This window comes from Mobula hypostoma, chromosome 4 (assembly GCF_963921235.1).
Source record: "Mobula hypostoma chromosome 4, sMobHyp1.1, whole genome shotgun sequence".
In the NCBI taxonomy this organism is placed as follows: Eukaryota; Metazoa; Chordata; class Chondrichthyes; order Myliobatiformes; family Myliobatidae; genus Mobula; species Mobula hypostoma.
Genome location: NC_086100.1, coordinates 164,584,424 through 164,609,164, shown reverse-complemented (window position 1 = coordinate 164,609,164; position 24,741 = coordinate 164,584,424). Strand labels below are relative to the sequence as shown.

The window sequence follows — 24,741 nt, the reverse complement described above, 5'->3', positions numbered from 1 at the left end:
TTTGAGGTGAGGGTAGAGACACATACTCTCATTATACTTAAGAAGCATCTGGATAGGACAGGCAATTCCATAGGAGACTTTGGACCAAGTGCTGATAAGTGGGATTAGTGTAGATGTGTTCTTGATAGTTGGTATAGATATGGTGGACTAAAGAACACATTTCAGTTCTGTATGAGTCTTTGACTATGACGAAGTATATTCATCTCCAATCTTAACTAACGTCACTGCTGAAAAATAGTTAGGAAGTGAAGGAGCCTCAAAAATCAATAAATTAAACTTCCAAAAGGAGAATAGTGCATATCTTGGAACTTTGGGAGATCTATGTGAGGTTTAAATCTACACTCTAATTGCTGAATGCTGATTCCAATGAGGCATCAACCAAAGAGGTAGCAGTACTAAAAAAATAATCAGGCTTTCTAGCTCATTATGAATATAGTAACACTACAGTTGTCTTACTGGATGCCATCTGGGAAATTTAAATTCATTTACTGAACAAAATTTGAAATATTAAGCCCACAAAATTACTGTATCACTGCAAGAGCCCATCTACTTCCCTGATGCTCTTCAGGGAAGGAGTTATGCCATCCTTAGCTGGTCAGGTGAAGTGGGACTCCAGAACAATGGTCGCTTGATTGATTCAACTGCCTAATGAAGTGGCAAAAGAGCCATTTAATTTCAAGGGATATTAGGGAAGGCAGTAAATTACTTGTCATTGACATCTGCTTTGGGGGAAAGAAATGCTGTTAAAGGATAAACTAGGAAATAAGATTTAAAGCTTGAAAGAATCCTGAGCTGCTTAAGGTTCAAGGCCTGTGTGGTCAGAGTTCAAAGGTCAAGTATCCCATGAGTTGCCTTGGTGCAACCATGACCTGAAACACACACAACTAGAGCAAATTTAACCTCAAGTAACTGTAGGGAAACTGCATGTACTGGTTCCAACTCGGTTTATTCTCTGTTCATCAAAGATAGTGGAGAATAATATATGGCAGTAATAACCCAGCCTTTCAATTGATCCTTTGTATTTGCAACCAACAAATTAGGTTACAAATGATATCCGTTCCTAATGTTCACTGATAGACCATTTCTCTTTTCTTATTTGTTGATCTAAGTCAGGGGTTCCTAACTTTTGTTGTGTCATGGACCCCTATCATTAACTAAGGGGTCCAAGGACCCCAGGTTGGAAACCCCTGATCCAAGTTTAATTCATTGTTATGGGCACAAGTACAAATATCCATGGATGCAGTGAAAAACTCACTTACAGTAGCATCACTGTCACATAATATTAGAGACACAACATTCACAAGAAAAACATGAATTATAAAAATTATACAAGAAAGAACAACATTAGAATTTTAAAAATTCCACTGCAGTGCGAAGTATTCAGAGTGGTTGGTCACAGTACTACTTTACTGAGGTAGTGACTCGGGTTATGCCGGCTGGTTCAAGAAACTTCTATACCTCCTGTCCAATCATAGCTGGCATGGATGATGGGGATATTTGGTGATAAGTGTTGCCTTCTTCTGACAGTGCCTTATGTAGACACTAGCAGTAGGAGAGAGAGTTGTGTCAGTGTTGTAATGGACAGTCCTGTGCACTCAACTTGCTCTGCCAGACCATGATACAACCAGTAAAAGTTCAAAGTAAATTTATTATCAATGTACTATATATGTCAGCATATACAACCCCTGAGACTCATTTTCTTGCAGACATTCTCAGTAAATACAAAGAAACACAACAGAGTCAATAGCACCCAGCAAGACGACAAACACCAATGTGCAAAAGACAAGAAATTGCACAAAGACAAAAAGAGAAAAATAATAATAAAAAATAAATAAGCAATAAAAATCAAGAACATCAGATGAAGAGTACTTAAAAGTGAGTCCGTAGATTGTGGGAGCAGTTCGGTGATGGGGTGAGTGAATTTGAGTGGAGTTATCCCAAATGGCTCCTGGGTCTCGAGATTCCTGTACCACCTCCATCATGGCAGCAACAAGAGGAATACATGGCCTGAATAGTGGGGGTGGGGGGGGGTGATGATGAATGCTGCTTTCCTGCAACAGTGCTCTGTGCAGATATGCTCAGTGTTGGAGAGGGATTTAACTGTGATTGACTGGGCTGTAACTACCACTTTTTGTAAGCTTTTCCATTCAATGTCATTGATGTTTCCATACCAGGCCATGATGCAACCAGTCAACATACTTTCCACTGCATATCTATAGAAGTTTGTCAAAGTTTTAGATGATATGTCAAATCTCCTGAAATTTCTCAGGAAGTAGAGGCACTGTCGTGCTTTCTTTGTATTGCACTTGCATGCTTGACCCAGGACAGATCCTCTGAAATGATAACACTGAGGAATTTAAAGTTTTTGACCCTGTCCACCTCTGATCCCTCAATAAGCACTGGTTCATGGACCTCCATTTTCCACTTCATGTGGTCAATAATCAGCTCCTTGATCTTGCTGTTATTGAGTGAGAGGTTCTTGGTGTGGTAGCACACAGCCAGATTTTCAATCTCCCTCCTATATGCTGATTTGTCACCACCTGTGATTGGGCTAATAACAGAGATGTTGTCAGCAAACTTGAATATGGCATTAGAGCTGTGCTTAGCTTCACAATCATAAGTATAAAGCGAGTAGACAGGAGACTAAGCACAGAGCCCTGTGGTGCCCCTGTGCTGATAGTGATTGTGAAAGAGATGATGTTGCCAATCCAAACCAATTGGGGTCTACAAGTGAGGAAGTCAAGGATCCAGTTGCACATAAAGGTATTGAGGCCTAGGTCTTGAAGCTTATTGATTAGTTTTCAGGGGACGATAGTGTTGAATGTCAAGCTGTATTCAATGAAGATCATCCTGATGTGCGCATCTTTGCTGTCCAAATGTTCCAGGGTTGAGTGAAGAGCCAATGAAATGGCATCTGCTGTTGAACGGTTGTGATGGTAGGGAAATTGGAACAGATCAAAGTCACTTCTCAGGCAGGAGTTGATTGGTATTATCACCAAACTCTCAAAGCACTTTATCACTGTGGATATAAATGCTGGATGACAGACACTGAGGCAGGCTCCCATGTGGTAGGTGAGGACAAGAGGAAGACTATCCCTGGTGTGGCGGTGGGAGGATGGTGTGAGGGCAGATGTGTGCAAAATGGAAGAGATGCAGATGAGGGTAAGGAGTATAGTAGGATATTCCAACTGTAAGTGCACTGTGATCAATTTGTGACTCTGTTATACAGTAAGTAAGATCTTCACCAATTATGAAGAAAAATGTGGGGTCATATGGGGAACTTAAAGGAAGATTTAAGCTATTGGCAGCTCCAGTAATTGATCTCAGCCAAATGTAATTTCCATAATTGGATTATTGTTCTCCACTATAAGCTCCCTTTATTGTGCATTAGCTGCTGATACGTCTGAGCACGGCGTTATTCATCAGCAGGTCTCGGGATTGTACAGTGACCTTTGCAGAAGGGATATGGTGTTTCATCTCATTGTGTTGAAGTATTGGAAGAGGCATTCCAGCTCATTAAGCCAGCTTGGAATCTTGTGATGGCAGGTCTTCTGGATTACATTATAAACACTACACAACTTTTCTTGAGCTTTCAATCAAAAGTTGGATTAATACTTGGAAAAGAAAAGAATAATCATGTAGGTTTTCGCAAATGAAAGCACCTTATGCTTAATGAAACCCGTAACAAATTTTACTGAACTCCAAAAACTAAACATAAAAGCACACTGAAAATCTTTACATAATGCCAGCCTCTTAAAATGAAACCCCAATACAATGTCAGTGGTTGTGAATTAGGTACATTTTTCCCAATTACAATAGAGTCAGATCTATGGGGAAGGAAAGAGGGAGTGAGAGTAAATGGTGGTGTAGATACAAAAAGAGATATGATCTCTGCCTGTACTCTGTAATGTTCTATCAAGCCAGACATATGTCACCAAGAGTTAGAAATAATTAATTCTCCAGTCTATCGAAATTAAGGTTGTGTGGAGAGTATGTGAGAACCACCTATTTATAATACGCTGGTGAGGGTGAACTCATAATTCAGCAAAGTTAAGGGTGTGATATGAGTCATTCTCACTGGTGTACTGTAAATAGAGATTATGCATTTAACAATTACAGATCCAACTTAGATCATTAAACTGCCTACTCCCATTGACCTGTACCTGAGTCATAGCCCCCAATACCCTTCGCATCCAAGTTCCTATCCAAATTTCTCTTAAATGTTGAAATCACCCCCACATCCACCACTTAAACTGGCAGCTCATTCCACACTCTCACCATTATCTGCATGAAGAAGTTTCCCCTCATGTTCCCCTTATGTTGGAGTCGATTATTAAGGATAAGGTCTCAGGGTACTTCGAGGCACATGATAAAATAAGCTATAGTCAGCATGGTTTCTTCAAGGGAAAATCTTGCCTGACAAACTTGTTGAAATTCTTTGAAGAAATAACAAGCAGGATAGACAAAGGAGAATTGGTTTATATTGTGTACTTGGATTTTCAGAATGCCTTTGATGAGGTGCAACATATGAAGCTGCTTAATAGACGATGAGCCAATGGTATTACAGGACAGATTCTAGCATGGTTTTATAAAACAGTGGCTGATTGGCAGGAAGCAAAGAGTGGGAGTAAAGGGATCCTTTTCTGGTTGGCTGTCAGTGATTAGTGGTGTTCCATAGGGGTCTGTGTTGGGACCGATTATTTTTACATTACAGGTCAATGATTTGGATGATGAAATAGATGGCTTTGTGGCAAAGTTTGCAGCCAAAATGAAGACAGGTAAAGGGGCAGGTAATTTTGAGGAAGTAGAGGCTACAGAAAGACTTAGAGTTAAGAAAATGGGTAAAGAAATGGCAGTTGGACTATTATGTTGGGAAGGGTATGGTCACGCACTTTCGTAGAAGAAATCAAAGGGTTGACTATTTTCTAAATGGAAAGAAAATACAAAAAAAAAAGAAATGCAAAGGAACTTGGGAGTCCTTGTGCAGGATTCCCTAAACATTTCTAGAATTTAAAAGCAAGGATGTGATGTTGAGACTTTATAAAGCACTAGTGAGGCCAGACTTGGTGTATGTATTGTGAGCAGGTTTGGGCTCCTTATCATAGAAAGGATGTGCTGAAACTGGAGAGAATTTAAAGGGGGTTCTAGAAAATGATTCCAGGATTAAATGGCTTGACATATAGAAACAGAGAAAACCTACAGCACAATACAGGCCCTTCGGCCCACCATGCTGTGCTGAACATGTACTTACCTTAGAAATTACCTAGGGTAACCCGTAACCCTCTATTTTTCTAAGCTCCATGTACCTATCCAGGAGTCTCTTAAAAGACCCTATTGTATCTGCCTCCACCACAGTCACTGGCAGCCCATTCCACTCATTCACCACTGTCTGCATAAAAAACGTACCCCTGTCATCTCCTCTGTACATACTTCCAAACACCTTAAAACTGTGTCCTCTCGTGTTAGCCATTTCAGCCCTGGGAAAAAGCCTCTGACTATCCACATGATCAATGCTTCTCATCATCTTATACACCTCTATCAAGTCACCTCTCATCCTCCACCAGTCCAAGGAGAAAAAGCCAAGTTCACTCAACCTAGTCCCATAAGGCATGCTCCCAAATCTAGGCAACATCCTTGTAAATCTTTTCTGCACCCTTTCCACATCCTTCCTATAGTAAGCTGACCAGAGCTGAGCACAATACTCCAAATGGGATCTGACCACGTTCCTATATAGCTGTAACATTACCTGTCAGCTCTTGAATTCAATCCCACGGTTGATGAAGGCCAATACACCATATGCCCTCTTAACCACACAGTCAACCTGCACAGCAGCTTTGAGTGTCCTGTGGACTCGGACCCCAAGGTACCTCTGATCCTCCACACTGCCAAGAGTCTTACCATTAATACTATATTCTGCCATCATATTTGACCTACCAAAATGAACCACCTCACACTTATCTGAGTTGAACTCCATCTGCCACTTCTCAGCCTAGTTTTGCATCCTATCGATGTCCCGCTGTAACCTCTGACAGCCCTCCACACTATCCACAACACCCCCAACCTTTCTGTCATTAACAAATTTACTAACCCATCTCTCCAATTCCTCATCCAGGTCATTTATAAAAATCATGAAGAGAAAGGGTCCCAGAACAGATCCCTGAGGCACACCACTGGTCACCAACTTTCATGCAGAATATGACCTGTCTACAACCTCTCTTTGCCCTCTGTGTGCAAGCCAATTCTGGATCCACAGAGCAAGGTCCCCTTGGATCCCATGGCTCTTTACTTTCTCAATAAGCCTTGCATGGGGTACCTTATCAAATGCCTTGCTGAAATCCATATACATTACATATGAAGAGCATTTGATGTCTCTGGGCCTGTACTCACTAGAATTCAAAAGAATGAGGGATGATGTAATTATAACCTATCAAATGGTGAAATGCCTTGAAGAGTGGATGTTTCCCATATTGAGAGAATCTAAGACCAGCGGGGACAACCTCAGAATAGAAGGGTGTCCTTTTAGAACAGATTTAAGCAAGAATTTCTTCAGCCAGAAACTGGTGAATTTGTGGAATTGTTTGCCAATTCTTTGTGGAATTGGTGGAGCAGACTCGATGGGCCAAATTGCCTAATTCTGCTCAATATCTTATGGTCTAACCATTTCACCTTTCACCTTTAACCCATCACCTCTCGTTCTTGTCTCACTCAACCACAGTGGAAAAAGCCTGCTTGCATTTACCCTATCTATACCTCTCATAATTTTGTATACCGCTATCAAATCTCCCCTCAATCTTCTGCATTCTAGCAATTAAGTCCTAACCTATTGAACCTTTCCCTATAACTCAAGTCTTCAAGCCTTGGCAACATCCTTGTAAATTTTCTCTGCACTCTTTCTATGTTATTTATATCTTTCCTGTGGGGAGATGACCAAAACTGGACAATACTCCAAATTAGGTCTGACCAAAGTCTTATACAATTTCAAGGTAATATCCCAACTCCTGTACCCAATATATTGATTTATGATGGCAAATGTGCCAAAAGTTTTCTTTACAACCCTATTTACCCATGATGCCACATTCAAAGAATTATGGATCTGTATTCCCAGATCCCTCTCTTCTAACCACACTCTCCAGTGCCCTACTGCTCACGATGTAGGTCTTACCCTGGTTGATCCATCCAAAGTACAACACTTCACACATCTGCATTAAATTATATCTGCCATTTTTCAGCCAATTTTTCCAGCTGGTCCAGATCTCGCTGCAAGCTTTGATAGTCCAGTACACCCCCAATCTTGATGTCATCCACAAACTTGCTGATCCAACTTACCACATTATCATCCAGATCATTGATATAGATGACAAACAACAATGGACCCAACACCGATCCCTGTATAGCACTCCACTAGACACAGGCCTCCACTCAGAGAAGCAACCACCTACTACCACTCTCTAGCTTCTTCCATGAATCCAATGTCTAATCTATTTTACTAATCTATTCGTCTTGAATGTCAACCAACTGATTCTTCTTGACCAGCCTCCCAATGACCTTGTAAAAGGCCTTGCTACAGTCCATGTAGACAATACTGACTGCCTTGCCTTCAAGTTTCTGGTAACTTCCTCAAAAAATTTCCATAAAATTGGTTAGACACAACTCATCACGCACAAAGCTATGTTGACTGTCCCTAATGAGGGAGAAGGCTGAGGAGTGGGGCTGAGGAGGGGAAAAAAGGACCTGCCATGATTGAATGGTGGAGCAGACTTGATGGGCTAAATGGCCTAATTCTGCTCCTATGTCTTATAGTCTAATCAGTCTCTATCTATTGATATAAGTATACACCTGATCCCTTGGAATACCTTCCAATAACTTGCCCACTACTGATGTCAAGCTCACTGGCCTATAATTTCCTGGATAATTCATAGAGCCTTTCCTAAACAAAGAAGCAACATTAGCTAGCCTTCGATCTTCTAGCATCTCACCCTTTGCTAAGAATATTTTAAATATCTCTGCTTGGGCCCCTACAATTTCTGCGCTAGCCTCCCACTAGGTCCTTGGGACACTTTGTCAGGCCCTGGGGATTTATCCACCCTAATCTACCTCAAAATAGTGAGCACCTCCTCCTCTATAATCTGTATAAGGTCCATGAACTCGCTGCAGCATTGCCTCACTCCTTTGTCCCTGTGCCCATCTCCCGAGTAAATACTGATGCAAAACATCCACTTACCAAGTACACCTTTTCCAGAAAATAACCTGTCCAGAACCACACTTGCCAGATCATTTCTGATGCCATCAAAAAATTTCCCTGGCGTGTAGGAGGCTGACATGATTGAGCTATGTAAAATCATGAAAGGCAAATATGGGGTAAGTTGCCAGAGTGCGTTTCCTATGGCAGTTGTATCAATAGATAAGGGGCATATGTTTAAGGTGAGAGGGAGGAGGTGGAAGGGGAATCTATGAAGTAACTTTTTCCACACAGTGCAGTTAGTATCTAGAATGAGCTACCACAGGAGTGGTGGAAGCAGGAACAGTAACAACATTTAAGTGGCATCTGGACGGGTACTTGATCAAGCAAGCCATAGAGGAATATGAAATTAATACAGGTAAGTGGGATTAATTTAGATAGGCATGATAGCCCTGATGCAGAGATTTGACACAAGTCATATATATTTCCTGTTCCCCCTGCTGCTTGACCTGGTGAGTTCCTCCGGCAATTTGTTGATCCAGATTCGAGCTTCTGCCATCACCTGTCAGTAGCACAACTTCAATTGCTGTGTACACTCTGGTCAAGATGGAGAAATATTGATCGACCACACGAGTTGTTACTCAATGTTTGGAAATATTTCACTATGCTTGGTGGTTGAAGCCTACAGTGGAGTCACCCTTCTTCCTTCTATGTCAGAGTTGGAATCTAAGACCAGAACCAAGTCAGACTCATATTGTGTAAAAACAGGCCATTCAGCCCACTGTCCACTCTGACTTCAAGCAACCCATTCATTCTACATTAATCCCATTTTGTTCTCCTCTCAATCCCATCAATTCTTTTCTCTTCTTTCCCTCTCTTTCTCTTTATTTCTCTCTTTCTTGCTCCCTCTCCCCTCCCCCTCCCTCCCTCCTCCTCCCTCCTCCCTCCTCCCTCCATACCCCTCTCTCTCTCTCTTTCTCTCTTTCTCTTTCTGTCTTTCTCTTTCTCGCTTTCTCTTTCTCACTTTCACTTATTCTAAGGCCTCTTAAAACCTAACTTTTAAATCAGGCTTTTGATCACTTGTCAAGATCAACTTGACTTTTTTTCTCATACACACAAGTATTTGTATGCATAGGCTCTCTGAAAAACTTACTTGCAGCAGCATCACAGGTGCATAGCATTAGAGATGCAGCATTCAAAAGAGAAACATAATTTAAGCATACATTATACAAAAATTATCCCTCAGTAACTGAGTGTCAAGGTTTCTGAGATGACAGTCCTTTGAAGCACCGTGTGATGTATTGCTATGACAAAGAAACACTGCAAATCCAAGTCGTTAGAGATGTTGTCAGACAAGGCTAAGATTCCGCTAGTTCAATCCTTGGCAGCTCAATGTGCCAATCCACAAAGCAAGCCCATACTGGTATCCAGGGTAACAAAACCTCCAGGCCATTCTGTCCACTGAACTTTGTTGAAGCTTTGTTAAAGTTCTTCAGTTGGCTGCATTCTCCTGTCTCTTTCCCCAATCAGATTTTCTTTTCTTCAAATATTAGTCTTGTATCTATTTGTAAAGTTAATTACTCTTTTTAAGCTGATGGATTCAGATCCTCTTGTGTTTTTTAAAAAAAATCATCTCTCTCACTGATAACCGAGCAGTTGATGACAATTGTCCTTAAAGTAAGCCGCTAAAATAGCTGCCTGAATATTTTCAGGAGCAGATTAGGTGGTCAAGAGGGAATTTATCCTACTGAGCCTAGTTGAATAGGACCCTGTGCATTGAGCAAGTAGATTAAATATCAGCCACAATTTCTGTGCATACTTGTTGCTGATGTAAGTAGTTCAGGCTTGTGGGGATTAAAATTTACTTTCAAACATTTGACATCACTGGAGAGCAGAAATTGTTAACTCTGTATATTTGTATTGTCAATGGCATTCTGAATGATTTATGAACTATCAGAATTTAATTTAACTGTTGTTCATTGGTGATTACAAACAAGTCTTTCCCCCACCCATCTAGGCAAATCTCAAGATGAGATCCATCTTGACAGATTAAGATTTTCCATTTATGCCCTACCATGATTAATTGACATTCTTAAACGCACAGAGGAAAGATTGTTTGCAAATGACTCCTCTGTAGAATACATAATTCAATTGGTGAATAAACTGTCAGCCTTCTGGGTATTAAACATGAAAGTAGTTATTAACTTTAGATTGATTTTACTAGACTACCAGTTTTAGGTCACTTTCATAATTATTAGACTAATAGATTAATTTCTGGCCTGAAGGGGGTTGTCCTGTGAGGAGAGATTGATTAGGATGAGTTTGTATTCCCATGCTTAGAAAACGGAAGTGATCCCAGTAAATCATACAAGATTCTGAGAAAGCTGGATCATATCTGAGAAGCTGTTTCTTGGCTGAAGAGGTCAGAACTAAAACGCATAAGCACTGGTCAAGGAACAAGCCATTTAGGTCACAGATGAAGAGGTTTCCTAAAACAGAAGTTTGTAAATCTTTGGAATTCTCGGCTCTAGAAAGACTCATGTTGGTTAATAAATACATTCAATGCTGTGATCCAAAGGTTATTGGGAATCTAGGACTTGGGGAGCAGTGGCAAGTGACTTTGTGTGACTTTGTGCACCTTGGGTGGTCAAATGAGAGAAGAAAGTACAACGTTAATTGTAGACCCCTTATAGTATTGAGGTAAAAGGGTTCTTGGGGTCCAGGTTCATCACTCCCTAGAAGTAGCTTCACAGGTGGATGAGGTGGTGAATAAGTCATATAGTATGCATGTCTTTATTGGTAGAGGTGTTGAGTAGAAGAGTATGGAAATATATAGAACTATATGTTTATATATATAGAACTTTAGTCAGATTGCACTTGGGATATTGCCTGCAGTTCAGGTCCCCTCATGATAGGAAGGATGTGGAGAATGCATAGGGAGATTGATCAGGATGTTGTCCGGATTAGCAGGAAATGTTGGACAAACTTGTGATGTTCTTCTTGTAGGACTTGGAAGCTGAGGGGAGACCTGATAAGAGGTTTTTTGAAATTATGAGCAGCATAGAAAGAGTAAAATCAGAGTGTTTTCTCCAGGGTAGAAATATCAAAAGCCAGAGGTGGGATGTTTAAAGACAATATGAGAGGAAGAGACTGGTAGGTGCCTGGAATAGTTTACCAGGGGCATTAGTGGAATCAGGCAGATCAATAGAGTTTAAGAGGCTTTTACATAAACACATGAATATGAAGAGAAGTGAGGGTTATGGATGGGGTACAGGAGGAGGATATTTAGAATAAATTGAGGTTAGGTTCAGCACAATATGGTGAGCCAAATAGTTTGTTCAGTGTTGTTCTGTTCTATGTTGAAGGACCATCCATGATCACGTTGAATGGTGAGGCCATTTGGAAGGATGATAGACTTGCTGCTGCTCTTGTTTTATCTGCATTTCAGAGTTCAGATTTATTGTATTTATTATACGTACATCAAAACAGACAGTAAAATTCATTAAATCATTTTGGTTGCAGCTTGAGTCTGGAGGTGTGGTGGGTGAAGATAGCTCCAGCTAATGAACCAAAGCAGAGAGGATTTGTCTGATGGAACATAGACCAGAACAGGCCTTTTGGCCCTCAATGTTGTGTTGAACTAATTAAACTAGTAATTAGATACTTAATTAAACTAATCTCTTCTGCCTACACAATGGATACCTGATTGAACTAATCCCTTCTGCCTCTCTCTATTCTTTATACAGTATTGCACCTATATTAGAGCTTCTATTCTATTTACCTCCACTGACACCATCCCTGGTAGCACATTCCAGGCATCCACTACTCAATAGGTGTAAATTAACTTACTCTGCACATCTCCTTTGAACTTTTCCCTCTCACCCTAAATGAATATCTCCAAACCCAGGCAGAATTCTGGTAAATCACCTCTACAACTTTTCCAAAGCTTCTGCATCTTTCCTATTGTGGGACAACCAGAAATGAATGCCATACTCCAGATGCAGTCTAACCAGAGTTTTATAAAGCTACATTATTTATTGCCTCTTGAACTCATTGCCTCAGCAAACATAGCAAGCATACCGTATGCTTTCTTTACTGCCGTATCAATTTGTGCAGCCACTTTCAGTCCTTTAATTATTTCTCAAAATCAAGAATGTTGGGCTTCACATTAACTTGAGGATTTAAATAAGATAGTTACAATTCCGAACGCACAGCCAGACATTATACTAAGCAACATTTAATGTAAAATTGTTGTGAGATTCTTGGCAACCAGTAGTTTTGTGACTTGGCTAATTGGTAAAGTTAAAGTTATACTTCAGAACAACAAAATCATCAATGTGTTGGGCCCATCTCAGATGCTCTGAGATATTGACATTCAGGAACTTGAAGCTGCTCAACTTTTCTGTTACTGACTCCTCAGTGAGGACTGCTGTGTGTTCTCCAGCTCCCCCTTCCTGAAGTCCACAGTTCCTTGATCTTGCTGATGTGTGAGTTTGTTGTTGTGGCACCACTCAACAAACCAATCTATCTCACTCCTATAAGCATGGTCAACATGTGAGATTCCACTAACAACAGTTACGTCATCTGCAAATTTATAGATGTGCTTAATCAAACAGTCCTGAGTGTAGGGAGAATAGAGCAGTGGGCTAAGCACGCATCCCTGAGGTGCACCTGTGTTGATAGTCAGCAAGGAGGAGATGTTATTATCAATCCATACTGACTTGTCTCCCAACAAAGAGGATGAGGATTAAGTTGCAGAGGGAGGTACAGAAACTCGGGTATTAGCACTTGGTAATTAGTACTGAGAGGATGATGCTGTTGAACGCTGAGCTCTAATCCCTTGATAAACAGTAATCACTTCTCGAAAAATGGTGAACGTAGGGCTTTGAAATAACTTTAAGACAGAGAGATTCTTGATAATATATACTGTATAGGGAAAGGTATCATAAAAAGTCCTGTTTATGGACTTTTGATCCCACTCACGCCGGGGAAGAGTCTATGCAGCATCCATGGCTGGATGACTAACTCTAAACTAGTTACTTCCCTCAAGCCATGAGGCTGATCAACAGCTCTGCCTATTAACCCACCCCACCACCTCTGAGTACACATCACCTTGTGTTACATTATGTACAGGTACACACCATCAATCCATATATATAACAGATTCTTGTATGTTGTGTTTTATAGATTGCTTTTATATTTATTGTGTTTTTGTGCTCTTTATGCTTAACTGTGTTTTTATATGCTATATTGGATCTGGAGTAACAATCATTTCATTCTCCTCTACACTTGAAGAATGACAGTAAACATTCCTGAATCTTGAAACTACGATAAGCAAGGGATGAGAGGGCATTGGATTCCAAAGGAATGCAAAGCTGAGCATTATTTCGGATCAATCTTTAATGGCAGGCCAGACCTGAGAGGCTGAATACTTATGTCACCATTAAAAGGATTGTTCAGTATAAGAACACGTGATATGAACAGTGAAGGTACAATCACCCCATTTTTTACTGGCATGCCCAGGACACAAGGAGCAATTGAAACAAGCCGCTCAATCTGCTTAATATTAATTAGTGCTCGAAAACTACATATCACAAGCCTAAGCTAGGTATCTTTGCTTTATTTGTAAATAGGTTTTCTCTTTGATCCTCATTCTCTCTGTTTCAGTCTCTTGACATATAACCTGTGTGTGTTTCCCCCGGTGCTCAAGTTTCCTCCCAAATTCCAAAGTTGGTGAATTGAGCATTGCGAATTGCACCTAGTGTGTAGGGGAGTGGTAAATCTTGGGGCTGGTGGGGGGGGGGGAGTTGATGTAAATGTAGAGAAAATAAAATAGAAGTAATGTCTAAATAATAGACATGATGGACTTGATAAGCCAAGAGACCAGTTTCCATGCTGCAGATTTCTATGAACCTTTATTTCTTTCTCCTCTGTCCTTCTCCATGTTGGTGTTTATTTACCTACCTCTATGACTATCTGTTCTCTGAATCTTGCTCTCTCCTCATCTAAGTCTCTCCCTCCCTTTAGATTCTTCTATTTCTTGCTCTCTCCTTATCCATCTCTCCCTCTCCCTCTCTGCATATAGCTCCTTCTGAAGTGTATTTAATGTTTCAAAGTTCAAAGTAAATTTATTATCAAAGTACATATATGTACCTATGTCACCAAATACATCCCTGAGATGCATTTTGTTATGGGTATACTCAGTAAATACAAGAACCATAGTAGAATTAATGAAGACCACACCCAACAGGGCAGACGACCAACCAATGTGCAAAAGACAGACATTGTGTAAGTACAAAAAATAATAATAATAATGATAATATCAAATAAAGCAATAAGTATTGAGGACATGAGATGAAGATTCTTTGAAAGTGAGTCCATAGGGTGTGGAAACAGTTCAGTGATTGGGTAAGTGAAGTCAACCCCATTGGTATGAGAGCCTAATGGTTGAGTGGTAACAACTATTCCTGACCTGGTGGTGCAGTTCCTGAGGCCCTTATACCTTCCTCATGATGGTATCAGTGTGAAGAGAGCATGACTTGGGTGGTGGGCATCCCTGTTGATGGATGTTCCTTTCTTGCAACAGCACTCCATGTAGATATGCTCAATGGCAGGGTGGGCTTTACTAGTGATAGACTAGGCCATATCCATTATTTTTTGTAGGATTTCCATTCAAGGGCGTTGGTGTTTCCATACCAGGCTGTGATGTAACCAGTAAATATACTCTCCACCACATATCTATAAAAGTTTGTCAAAGTTTGACTCAGAAGACCTCAGTTTCCTGCTCCTGAAGTCAATAAACAGTTCCTTGCTCTTGTTGACATTGAGAAAGAGGTTGTTGTTGTGGCACCAGTCAGCCAGATTTTCAACCCCCCTCCAATATGCTGACTCGTCACCATGATTGCTTCGGCCAATGACCGTAGTGTCATCAGCAAACTTAAATATGGCATTGGCTCTGTGCTTAGCCTCACAATCATCAGTATAATGCGCATAGAGCAGGGGCCCAAGCACACAGGGGTCTGCAAGTGAGGAGATGGAGGATCTAATTGCACAAGGAGGTATTGAAGCTAAGCTCTTGAAGCTCGTTGGTTAGTTCTGAATGTAGATGGTAGTATTGAATGTCAAGCTATAGTCAATGAAGAGCATCCTGATGTATACACCTTTGCTGTCCAGATGGCCCAGGATTGAGTGAAGAGCCAATGAAATGGCATCTGCTGTGGACCTGTAGGCAAATTGGAGCAGATCCAAGGCTCTTCTCTCCAGCAAGAGTTGATGTGTTTCATCACCAACCTGTCAAAATAATTCATTACAGTGGATGTATGCGCTACTGGACGATAGTCATTGAAGTAGGTTACCTCATTCTTAGGCACCATCACAACTAAAGCCTACTTGAAGCAGGTGGTTACCTCAGACTGCTGAATCAAGAGATTAAAGATATCGGTGAACACTTCAGCCAGTTGATCAGCACAGGTGCTCAGACCTCGGCCAGGTATCCCATCTGGGCTGAACGCTTTCTGTGCGTTCACGCTCCCGAAGGATGCTCTCGTGTCGTCCTCAGAGACTGAAATCACAATGTTATCGGGGGCTGTAGGTGTTCATTAACAGGAGTTTTGATGTACAAACTGAGCATAGAAGGCATTGAGTTCATCTGGGAGCAAAGCCCTGTGTCACCTGCAGTATGTCACTTGTATTCACTTTGTAATAGGTAGCAGCATTCAAGCCCTATCACGGCTGTGAGTAATGCCATAAATATATTGTTTGTTTTAGCATTCTTTGTTTACATAAATCATTATGGGCTATATGTAAGAAGTACATGACTGGCATACACCATAATATGTGAGTGCCTCACGATAAAGAAAAACAAAGTAGACAATTTCCCGGCTCCTGTGCTTTTCTTTTGAGTAGTTTTTGGAGTTAAAAAAAAAACAGCTTCTCTTTCTTGCTCTTTCCTTTCTTGCTTACTCTCTCCTTATCCATCTCTCTCTCTCTCCCTCTCATGCTCTCCTCTCTCTCTCTGACACTCTGTCTCTCTTTATTTTGGAGCTCCATGAACTCCAGTCACTACATCTTTTCCCAGCCTACTGAGCTTCTGGCAGACGGTGAAATTGAATGGTTGGGAATAGAGTTAAGCATGGCAGATGATACATCCACATGTCCAGAGATCCTTAACATTTTGTTCAATTATTTTAATGAACTCATTCGATTGATTTAATTTTTATGGTGCAACTCACAGTTACTATTAAGAGCCAGGATCTAATTTCATTAAATGTACATCTATATTCATTATTCCAATACTGCTTGAGAAATGGCAGATTATTGCAGGCATTTGGGCTTTATTTGTTCGTCATTAGTGTCCTATTGCAGTGGCTGTCCCAAGGTAGCAGTGAATAGGAACAGGAACCAGTGCCTGTGCATGGCATTGAGAGATTAAACACTGAGTAATGCTAACATCTGACTGAGTAGTGTTTCTCAACCTATATTGTATCAAGACCTGTTTTACAAACACTGACCCAGTGAACGATTTATGTTGAAGCATCTCACATCATTTTGCTTCCAAGACACTTAATGCAGACTTCAAGTTAAAGTGGCACAACAGCCCTGAAGTTAATGCAAATAATTAGCATAAACAGGGAAGCATTAGAAGCAATATCAACATCTGGCACACGATTACTCCCTAGTGGCATTCATCATTGTACAGTTTGAAAGAATGCCCTAAATTGACACAAGGTGTGATCCATCAAAGGAGCAGAAAATCTCATGGACCCTATCATTGTACAAATTACTGAAGGAGGAGTCAGTAAAGACAGGTGGCCCTTTTAACTCTACCTTCAAACCATAGGACATAACTTCCTCTGCACCTAGCACTCTCTTACTGCCTTCAAGTGGTTTGGTATTAACATTTTGCTGAATGAAGGCCCCTTTCCACATGTAGCTGTGTTATTTTAGGTGTGTTTTGACAGCCAAGCATATTATAAGAGGCTGTGCTCCATTACTCAAAGCATTAATGGAGTTAATGTTTTATCAAAGCCTTGTTTTATTGGTAAATCAGTAAATTCATTTCTGATCATCACATGTAGTGAGATAAAGTGAGAAACTCGGAAATCTCTAGCTTGGGTGTTTGATGGTTGGGTTGAGTTGTTCTCTGATCCTGGCAATCCATTTGCAAATGTTTTATCACCATATGAGGAGACATCATCAGTGCGCTGTTCATTTGTGGAGGACACGCCATAAGTAAACAATGCACTAATGATGTCTCTTCGTATGCTGACAAAACATTTGCAAATGGATTGCCAAGATCAGAGAACTCAACCCAAACAAAGTGAAAAACATTGTTTTGCACGTCATCCTTACTTATCATTTTATCATATCAGTATATCAAGGTACAACCGGGGAAGAACAATAATAGAACTTGGAATATAGTGTTACAGTTACAGAGGAAGTGCAGGCAGGCAGGCAATGAGGTGCAGAGCCAAGACGAGTTCAAAAGGTTCATTGAAACTCTTATAGCAGTGGGATAGAAGTTGTCTTTGAACATGGTGGGTGGGATATGTTTTCAGGCTTTTGTACCTTCTGCTCGATTGGAATGGGGAGAAGAGAGAGTGCCTAGGCTGGGTGGCGTCTTTGTTTATGTTGGCAGGGGGAAGTATAGACAGGGTCCATTGAAGAGAGGCTAGTTTTCGCAAAGTGCTGAGCTGTGCCCTTTCTTATGGTCTTGGGCAGTGCAGTTCCCATTCCAAGCTCTTGTGTATCCTAGTAGGATGTTTTAATGGTGCATAAGCAACAGTTGGTGAGTGTGAACAGGGAAATGCTGAATTTCTTTTGCATCTTGAGGAAGTAGTAGTGTACCTTCTTAGCAGTGGCATCTACAGTGGATGGTTGGATCAGGACAAGCTATTGGCAATACTTAAATATCAGAACCTCAAGTTCTCAACCATCACAACCTCAGTACCACTGATGTAAACAGAAGCATATCCACTACCCTGCTTCCAGAACTCAACGTCCAGCTCTTCTGTTTTACTGATACTCAAAATCAGAATCAGAATCAGGTCTATTATCACCGGCATCCTGACACCATGCCACCATGCTCTCTGTCTCCTTTCTTTACTCTGAGAATCTAGTCTGAATCAAGGTCGATACCGAATCTAAGAGCTAGCATTTTTGTGGTGTACCATTATAATATTGTATCAAAATGCCAACCTGACTCAGAGGTTTGTAGGAAAGAACATCAGTAATTTCCCACTATTAGGTGGCAATATTATCACACTCTCAGTCAGCACGTTATTAGATACAGGAGTGGAACCCAGTATGGTTTTTTGCTGCAGCGGCCCATCTATTCAAGGCTCGACGTGCTGTGCATTCAGAGCTGCTCTTCTTCACACCACTGTTGTTAAGAGTGGTTATTTGAGCTCCTGTTGCCTCCCTGTCAGTTAAACCAGTCTGACCATTCTCCTATGACCTTTCTCATTAACAAGACAGTGTTTCCCCACAAAACTGCCACTCACTGGACTTTTTTAGTTTATAGAGACTGTTGTTTGTGAAAATCCCAGGAGATATGAGATCCTCAAGGCACACAATCTGGCATCAACAACCATTCCATAGTCAATGTCTCTTAGATTACGTTTCTTCTTCATTCTGATGTTTGGTCTGAACAACAACCGAACCTGTTGATCATGTCTGCATGCTTTTATCCATTGAGTTGCTGGCACATGATTGGCAGATTAGATATTTGCAATAACAAGCAGGTGTACTGGTGCAGCAAATAAAGTGGCCACTGCATGTCATAATTTGCTATGGGTAATCATGTCAGTATTAAATCTGGAGTGAACTACCTGAAGAAATCAGTTGGGAAAGTGTGAGGGAGATATGCAGGGAGAATTGGCTCGATGTCTGAAAGAGAATAGGTAAGAACTGGGGAATTTAACTATGAGAATGTTCTTTTAAACTGCTGGTGGAGGCAATATGGCCTGAATGGATTTCTCTTTTGAATCTCATTGTGATTCCATGCGTTCATGTTATGAAATGGGAATAATTATAATTGTTTATTGTTCTAACATTTCACTTCAATGGATTTATACCTCTGTAAATTATAAATTAAAATGTACTAGGGAATATAGTGGATTGTGAAACTAAGACAGAAAATATAGAAATTCAAGTTAATTGTTCAAGTAACACACATCAAAGTTGCTGGTAAATGCAGCAGGCCAAGCAGCATCTATAGGAAGAGGCGCAGTCGACGTTTCAGGCCGAGACCCTTCGTCAGGACTAACTGAAGGAAGAGTGAGTAAGGGATTTGAAAGCTGGAGGGGGAGGGGGAGATGCAAAATGATAGGAGAAGACAGGAGGGGGAGGGATAGAGCCGAGAACTGGACAGGTGATAGGCAAAAGGGGATATGAGAGGATCATGGGACAGGAGGTCCGAGAAGAAAGACGGGGGGGGTGGTGACCCAGAGGATGGGCAAGAGGTATATTCAGAGGGACAGAGGGAGAAAAAGGAGAGTGAGAGAAAGAATGTGTGCATAAAAATGAGTAACAGATGGGGTACGAGGGGGAGGTGGGGCCTTAGAGGAAGTTAGAGAAGTCAATGTTCATGCCATCAGGTTGGAGGCTACCCAGACGGAATATAAGGTGTTGTTCCTTCAACCTGAGTGTGGCTTCATCTTTACAGTAGAGGAGGCCGTGGATAGACATGTCAGAATGGGAATGGGATGTGGAATTAAAATGTGTGGCCACTGGGAGATCCTGCTTTCTCTGGCGGACAGAGCGTAGATGTTCAGCAAAGCGGTCTCCCAGTCTGCGTCGGGTCTCACCAATATATAAAAGGCCACATCGGGAGCACCGGATGCAGTATATCACCCCAGTCGACTCACAGGTGAAGTGTTGCCTCACCTGGAAGGACTGTTTGGGGCCCTGAATGGTGGTAAGGGAGGAAGTGTAAGGGCATGTGTAGTACTTGTTCCGCTTACACAGATAAGTGCCAGGAGGGAGATCAGTGGGGAGGGATGGGGGGGACGAATGGACAAGGGAGTTGTGTAGGGAGCGATCCCTGCGGAATGCAGAGAGAGGGGGGGAGGGAAAGATGTGCTTAGTGGTGGGATCCCGTTGGAGGTGGCGGAAGTTACGAAGAAATTGTTCAAGTTAAAGTTTGTCATTGTCATAGGTAAACATGCACAGAGTATAAATGCCACGAAAATTAGCTTTTCAAGCAACTTCACAGAACAAGATGGAGACAAACATAAATTAATATGAACTTATATTAACATAAGTTGTACATGATATACGCATGTGGAAAATAAACAAAAAAAATAAACCTAATGATACTACTACAAGATTGAGAGAGAAGGAAAAAATATGGTCTGAGGTAATATTACAGTTTTACAGGTGGGTTCAAGAACCTGATGGCAATGGGGAAAATACTCCCCTAGTCAAGCAGCTTTTATGGAGAGAGAAACCATGTTCATGTTTCAGATTGATGACTTCTCATCAGTACCTGAAGAGAAAGATAAAAGCATTTTTAACAATGCAACTCCAATTTTCCCATGTGCTAAAGTCTTTTTTCCCTTAACTATGCCCAGTTCTGAAGAAAGATCATTAACCTGAAATGCTAACTCAGTGTTTCTCCAGTAGTCTTCTGCGTGTTCAGCATTTTCTGTTCTACCTCAATTTTTCAGCATCTCCAGCACCATTAGTAAACTGGTAAAATGGTTTATTATTGTCACGTGTACTGAGTGACACGTGACAATAATATATACATACAGCTAGGGTGTCTAATACTTTAGCACAGTACTGTATTTGTCAAAGTCGAGTGGAGAGCAAGTTTGCAAATCTGGTGGGAGCAAGAAGTGTTGGGAATAACAAGGGTAGAGTGCCACAGGAGAGATGTGGTACAGGTGGCAGAGAAGGAGTGCCAGGACCTGGGTGAGGAGGGTGGCAGGTTCCAAACAACTGGTTTATTGATCATTTCAGAATTTCTCTCTGGTGCTTCCTGCTCCCTCCCCTCTCAACTTCCCCTTTCCTAACAATGATTCCCCTCTCCCTGCCTCCTTCTCACTCTCAGTCCACGATAGAGACCCATATCAGAAGCAGGTTTATCATCACTGACATATGCAAGGAAATTAGTTTATTTGTGGTAGTACAGTGCAATACATAAAATTACTACAGTACTGTACAAAAAGCTAACTATATATATGTGCCTAAGATTTTTATGCAGTACTCTAGATTGTGAGGTCAAAAGTCCATCATATCATACTTGTGGACCATTTAATGGACTTATTGCAGCAGGATAGAAACGGTCTTATGTGCGTTCAGGTTTTTGTATTTTCTGCCTGATGTGGGGCTGGGGGGGGAGAGAAGAGAGAATATCTGGGTTGAGTGGGGTTTTTGATTATGCTGGCCACTTCACTGAAGCAACAAGGCATATAGACAGAGACCATGGAGGGGAGACTAGTTTCCGTGATATGCTGAGCTGTGTCCACAACTCTCTGCAGTTTCTTGTGGTCACATGTAGAGCAGTTGTCATAACAATCCATAATGCATCTGGATAGGGTGCTTTCTGTGGTGTATCTATAAAAATTGATGAGGATCTAAACAGAAGGTCGAATTTATCATACCATGTTTACAGCATTCTGGGTTCTCTGATGACTCCTTCACTTCTCTTTTTGCCTCCATAGAGGATGACATCTTTGGAGAACTTCCGGAATTCTTCCCATCGGATCCTCCTGACCCGCTGCCGCATTTCCTGATCGAGCCCCGGGATGCATACATAGTAAAGAACAAGCCTGTGAACCTGTACTGCAAAGCAACTCCTGCTACTCAGATTTACTTCAAGTGCAACAGTGAATGGGTCCATCAGAAGGAACACACGACGGAAGAGTATATGGACGATACCTCGGGTGAGTAACGGCTGCCATATCATTGTTAGCCATTGACAAGCCAACTGGCATTCCCATCCCTGAAAAGACAATTATTCCTACTTCAAAAGGGTCCTTCATTGAAGATGCTGGAATCGGGAGCAACAAGCAATTTGCTGGAGGAATTCAGCAGGTCAGGCAGACACTGTGGGAGGGAAAGAAAACGTTGATGTTACGGGTTGCAACCCTGCATCAGATGTCTTTCATTGTCTCAGAATGCCTCAATGCACATCGCAGACCGTTCCCAGACAATTAGTTAACTTCAGGTTAGCCTAGCTTGTTCTTGCTTCTTGTTCATATGCTCCAGACAAGATCTCTCAAACATCCATGAGATAATCATTTATAATGACCCAGCATGAGGATGTTCAGCGCATTGGTTCCATGCTGGCTCTAGAATGAGCAATGCTAGTTGTCTTATCCTTCTTCCTTATTTAAAACTGGTAAATTGGTTTACTATTGTCACAAGAACCAAGGAGCAGAGAAGAGCTTTGTTTTGCATGCCATTCATACAGATCATTTCATCGCATCAGTATATCGAGCTAATACAAGGGAAGGCAAAACTGGAAAAAAATGTGAAGTATTACAGTTAATAGAGAAAATTCAGGGCAGGCAGACAATAGGGTACAAGCTCCTAACAATATAAAATGTGAGGTTAAGAGTACAAGGGAGCTATTCAGTGGTTTTATGACAGCGGGATAGAAGCTGTCCTTGAGTCTGTTGGTACGTGCTTTTTAGGCTTTTGTGTTTTCTGTCTGATGGGAGAAGATAAAATGTCTTTTATCTTAAGGGATTATAATAAGGGCTTTTATTACGTTGGTTATTTTACTGAGGCAGTGAGAAGTGTAGGCAGTGTTTCGCCATATCTCTGCAACATGTCCATTAATTCCCTTTAATTTCTTTTTGACATTAACCTGAAGTAGGAGTGATAAATTTACCAGCATGTCCTTGGATGTGAGAGGGAAGCAGAACATCCAGATGACATCCCTGTGTCTGTGGAGATGCTATGCAAACTCTGCACACGTGGCACCTAAGGTCAGGCTTAAACCCAGTTCCATGGAACAGTAACATAGCAGAGCTAATGGCTGTGCCAATGTGCAGCAGCTTTGACACTGAGAAGTCAAGTGCCTTTTAAGTGTCAGTTGTGTCTTAATTGTCAGACCTCTCTAAGTTTTAGGGTTAGCAAGTTGTAGGCATGCTAAGTTGGCTCAGCCTTTGTGTTTGCTTGTTGTCAGGTGGAGATGATATATTCTTTACATATCATGGGATCAGACCCTTATCATGCCCCATAAATAGTTTGTAAGTGCAAGCCAACAGAAAGCTATTTGCTGCTGATGTTGTTCCATCTGTTTCCACCACATCACACTTAACACCAAATCCTTGCAAAATATTACAGTTCCTCATCTAATTGTTGTGGTGGTTGTTTTTGGATGAAGATGTGTGCAGGTGAAATAATTCAATTGCCACAGTAAATCTGTTTGCCCCCCCCCCCTTAAAATAAGGAATCAATCTGCTTAGATCAGACACTACCACATCTGACAAAAGCTGTTCTTTCCAAATTTATTTGTACCGATAGTTCTATGTCTACTCTGAAAGAGCTTGAAGGTGTTTAAAGCCAATGAGCAATTGAGCGGTGCAGCTGATATACTTGCTGCCTCAGTGTTCCAGGAGGTCTGATCCTGACCTCCGGCTCGGTCTGTATGGCGTTTGCTTTTCTTTCTGTGTCAGCGTGGGTTTCCTCTGTGTGCTATGGCTTCCTCCCACATGGTAAAGACCTACAGATTGGTCGATGAATTATCCACTTTAAACTGTTAGTGAGTGGTGAATAAAGAAGGAGCAAAGCGGAGATAGAGTAAGTGGGTGGTTGATGGTTGGCACAGACACATTGGCCTGAAGGGCCTGTTTCCATGCTGTATGATTCTGCCCTTTATAAACCCGGATATAAGTTCCAAACAATGTCTCTGCACCCCTTCAACCCTTGGTCAATCCCTGTTTTAATTGCTCTACCTTTGTCAGCCATTCCTCCAGCTACTGATGCCCCTGGAATTGATGACGCATAGGACAAGAAGACAAAGGAGCAGAATTAGGCCATTCTGAACTATCGAGTTTGCTTCACTGTACAACTATGGCTGATATATTTTTCAACCCCATTCACCAACCTTGTCTCTGTAACCCCACCTATCTCCACCTCTATATCTCCCCCTCTGAACCTCCTTGTCAAAGCTCTTGGACATCTGCTGTAGTATTTTTGTTTGAAAATGCTCCTTGGGACACTTTATCACTTTGAGGGTGTTCTATAAATACAACATGTTTCTGAACATAGCAACATTACCTTTATTGCCTCTGGGAGCATTTGACTCAGAGTGATTCAACAAACTGGGCAAGTCTCACAGTTCTACAGCGTTTTTCATGAACTTATTATTCCTTGAAAGTGCTTTATAACAATTAAATTATTTATAAAGTGTAGTGGTTTTGGAAACTTAGTATCCAATATATATGCACAGCAAGCTCCCTTAAGCAGCAATTGTGAGAAAGACAGAATAATCTCTATCAGTAATGATAGATGGATGGGAGACCAGGGAGAGCTTCCCTTCTGTGCTTTTTTGAAATAATGACCCAGTGTTCTTCCTTAGCTTCCTGGAAGGGCAGATGGTTTGA

At 41.3% G+C, this 24,741-nt stretch overlaps 1 protein-coding gene across 3 annotated transcripts in view; it reads left to right on the top strand.

Moving 5' to 3' along the window:
- The window catches only part of LOC134345733 (netrin receptor UNC5C-like), a 376,269-nt gene that overhangs the window by 250,415 nt on the left and 101,113 nt on the right, over positions 1 to 24,741 (top strand). For all 3 annotated transcript variants that reach the window (XM_063046880.1, XM_063046879.1, XM_063046878.1), the window contains exon 2: positions 21,847 to 22,068. In XM_063046880.1, the coding sequence (XP_062902950.1) occupies positions 21,847 to 22,068 (222 nt within the window). The remainder of the gene's footprint in view (positions 1 to 21,846; positions 22,069 to 24,741) is intronic.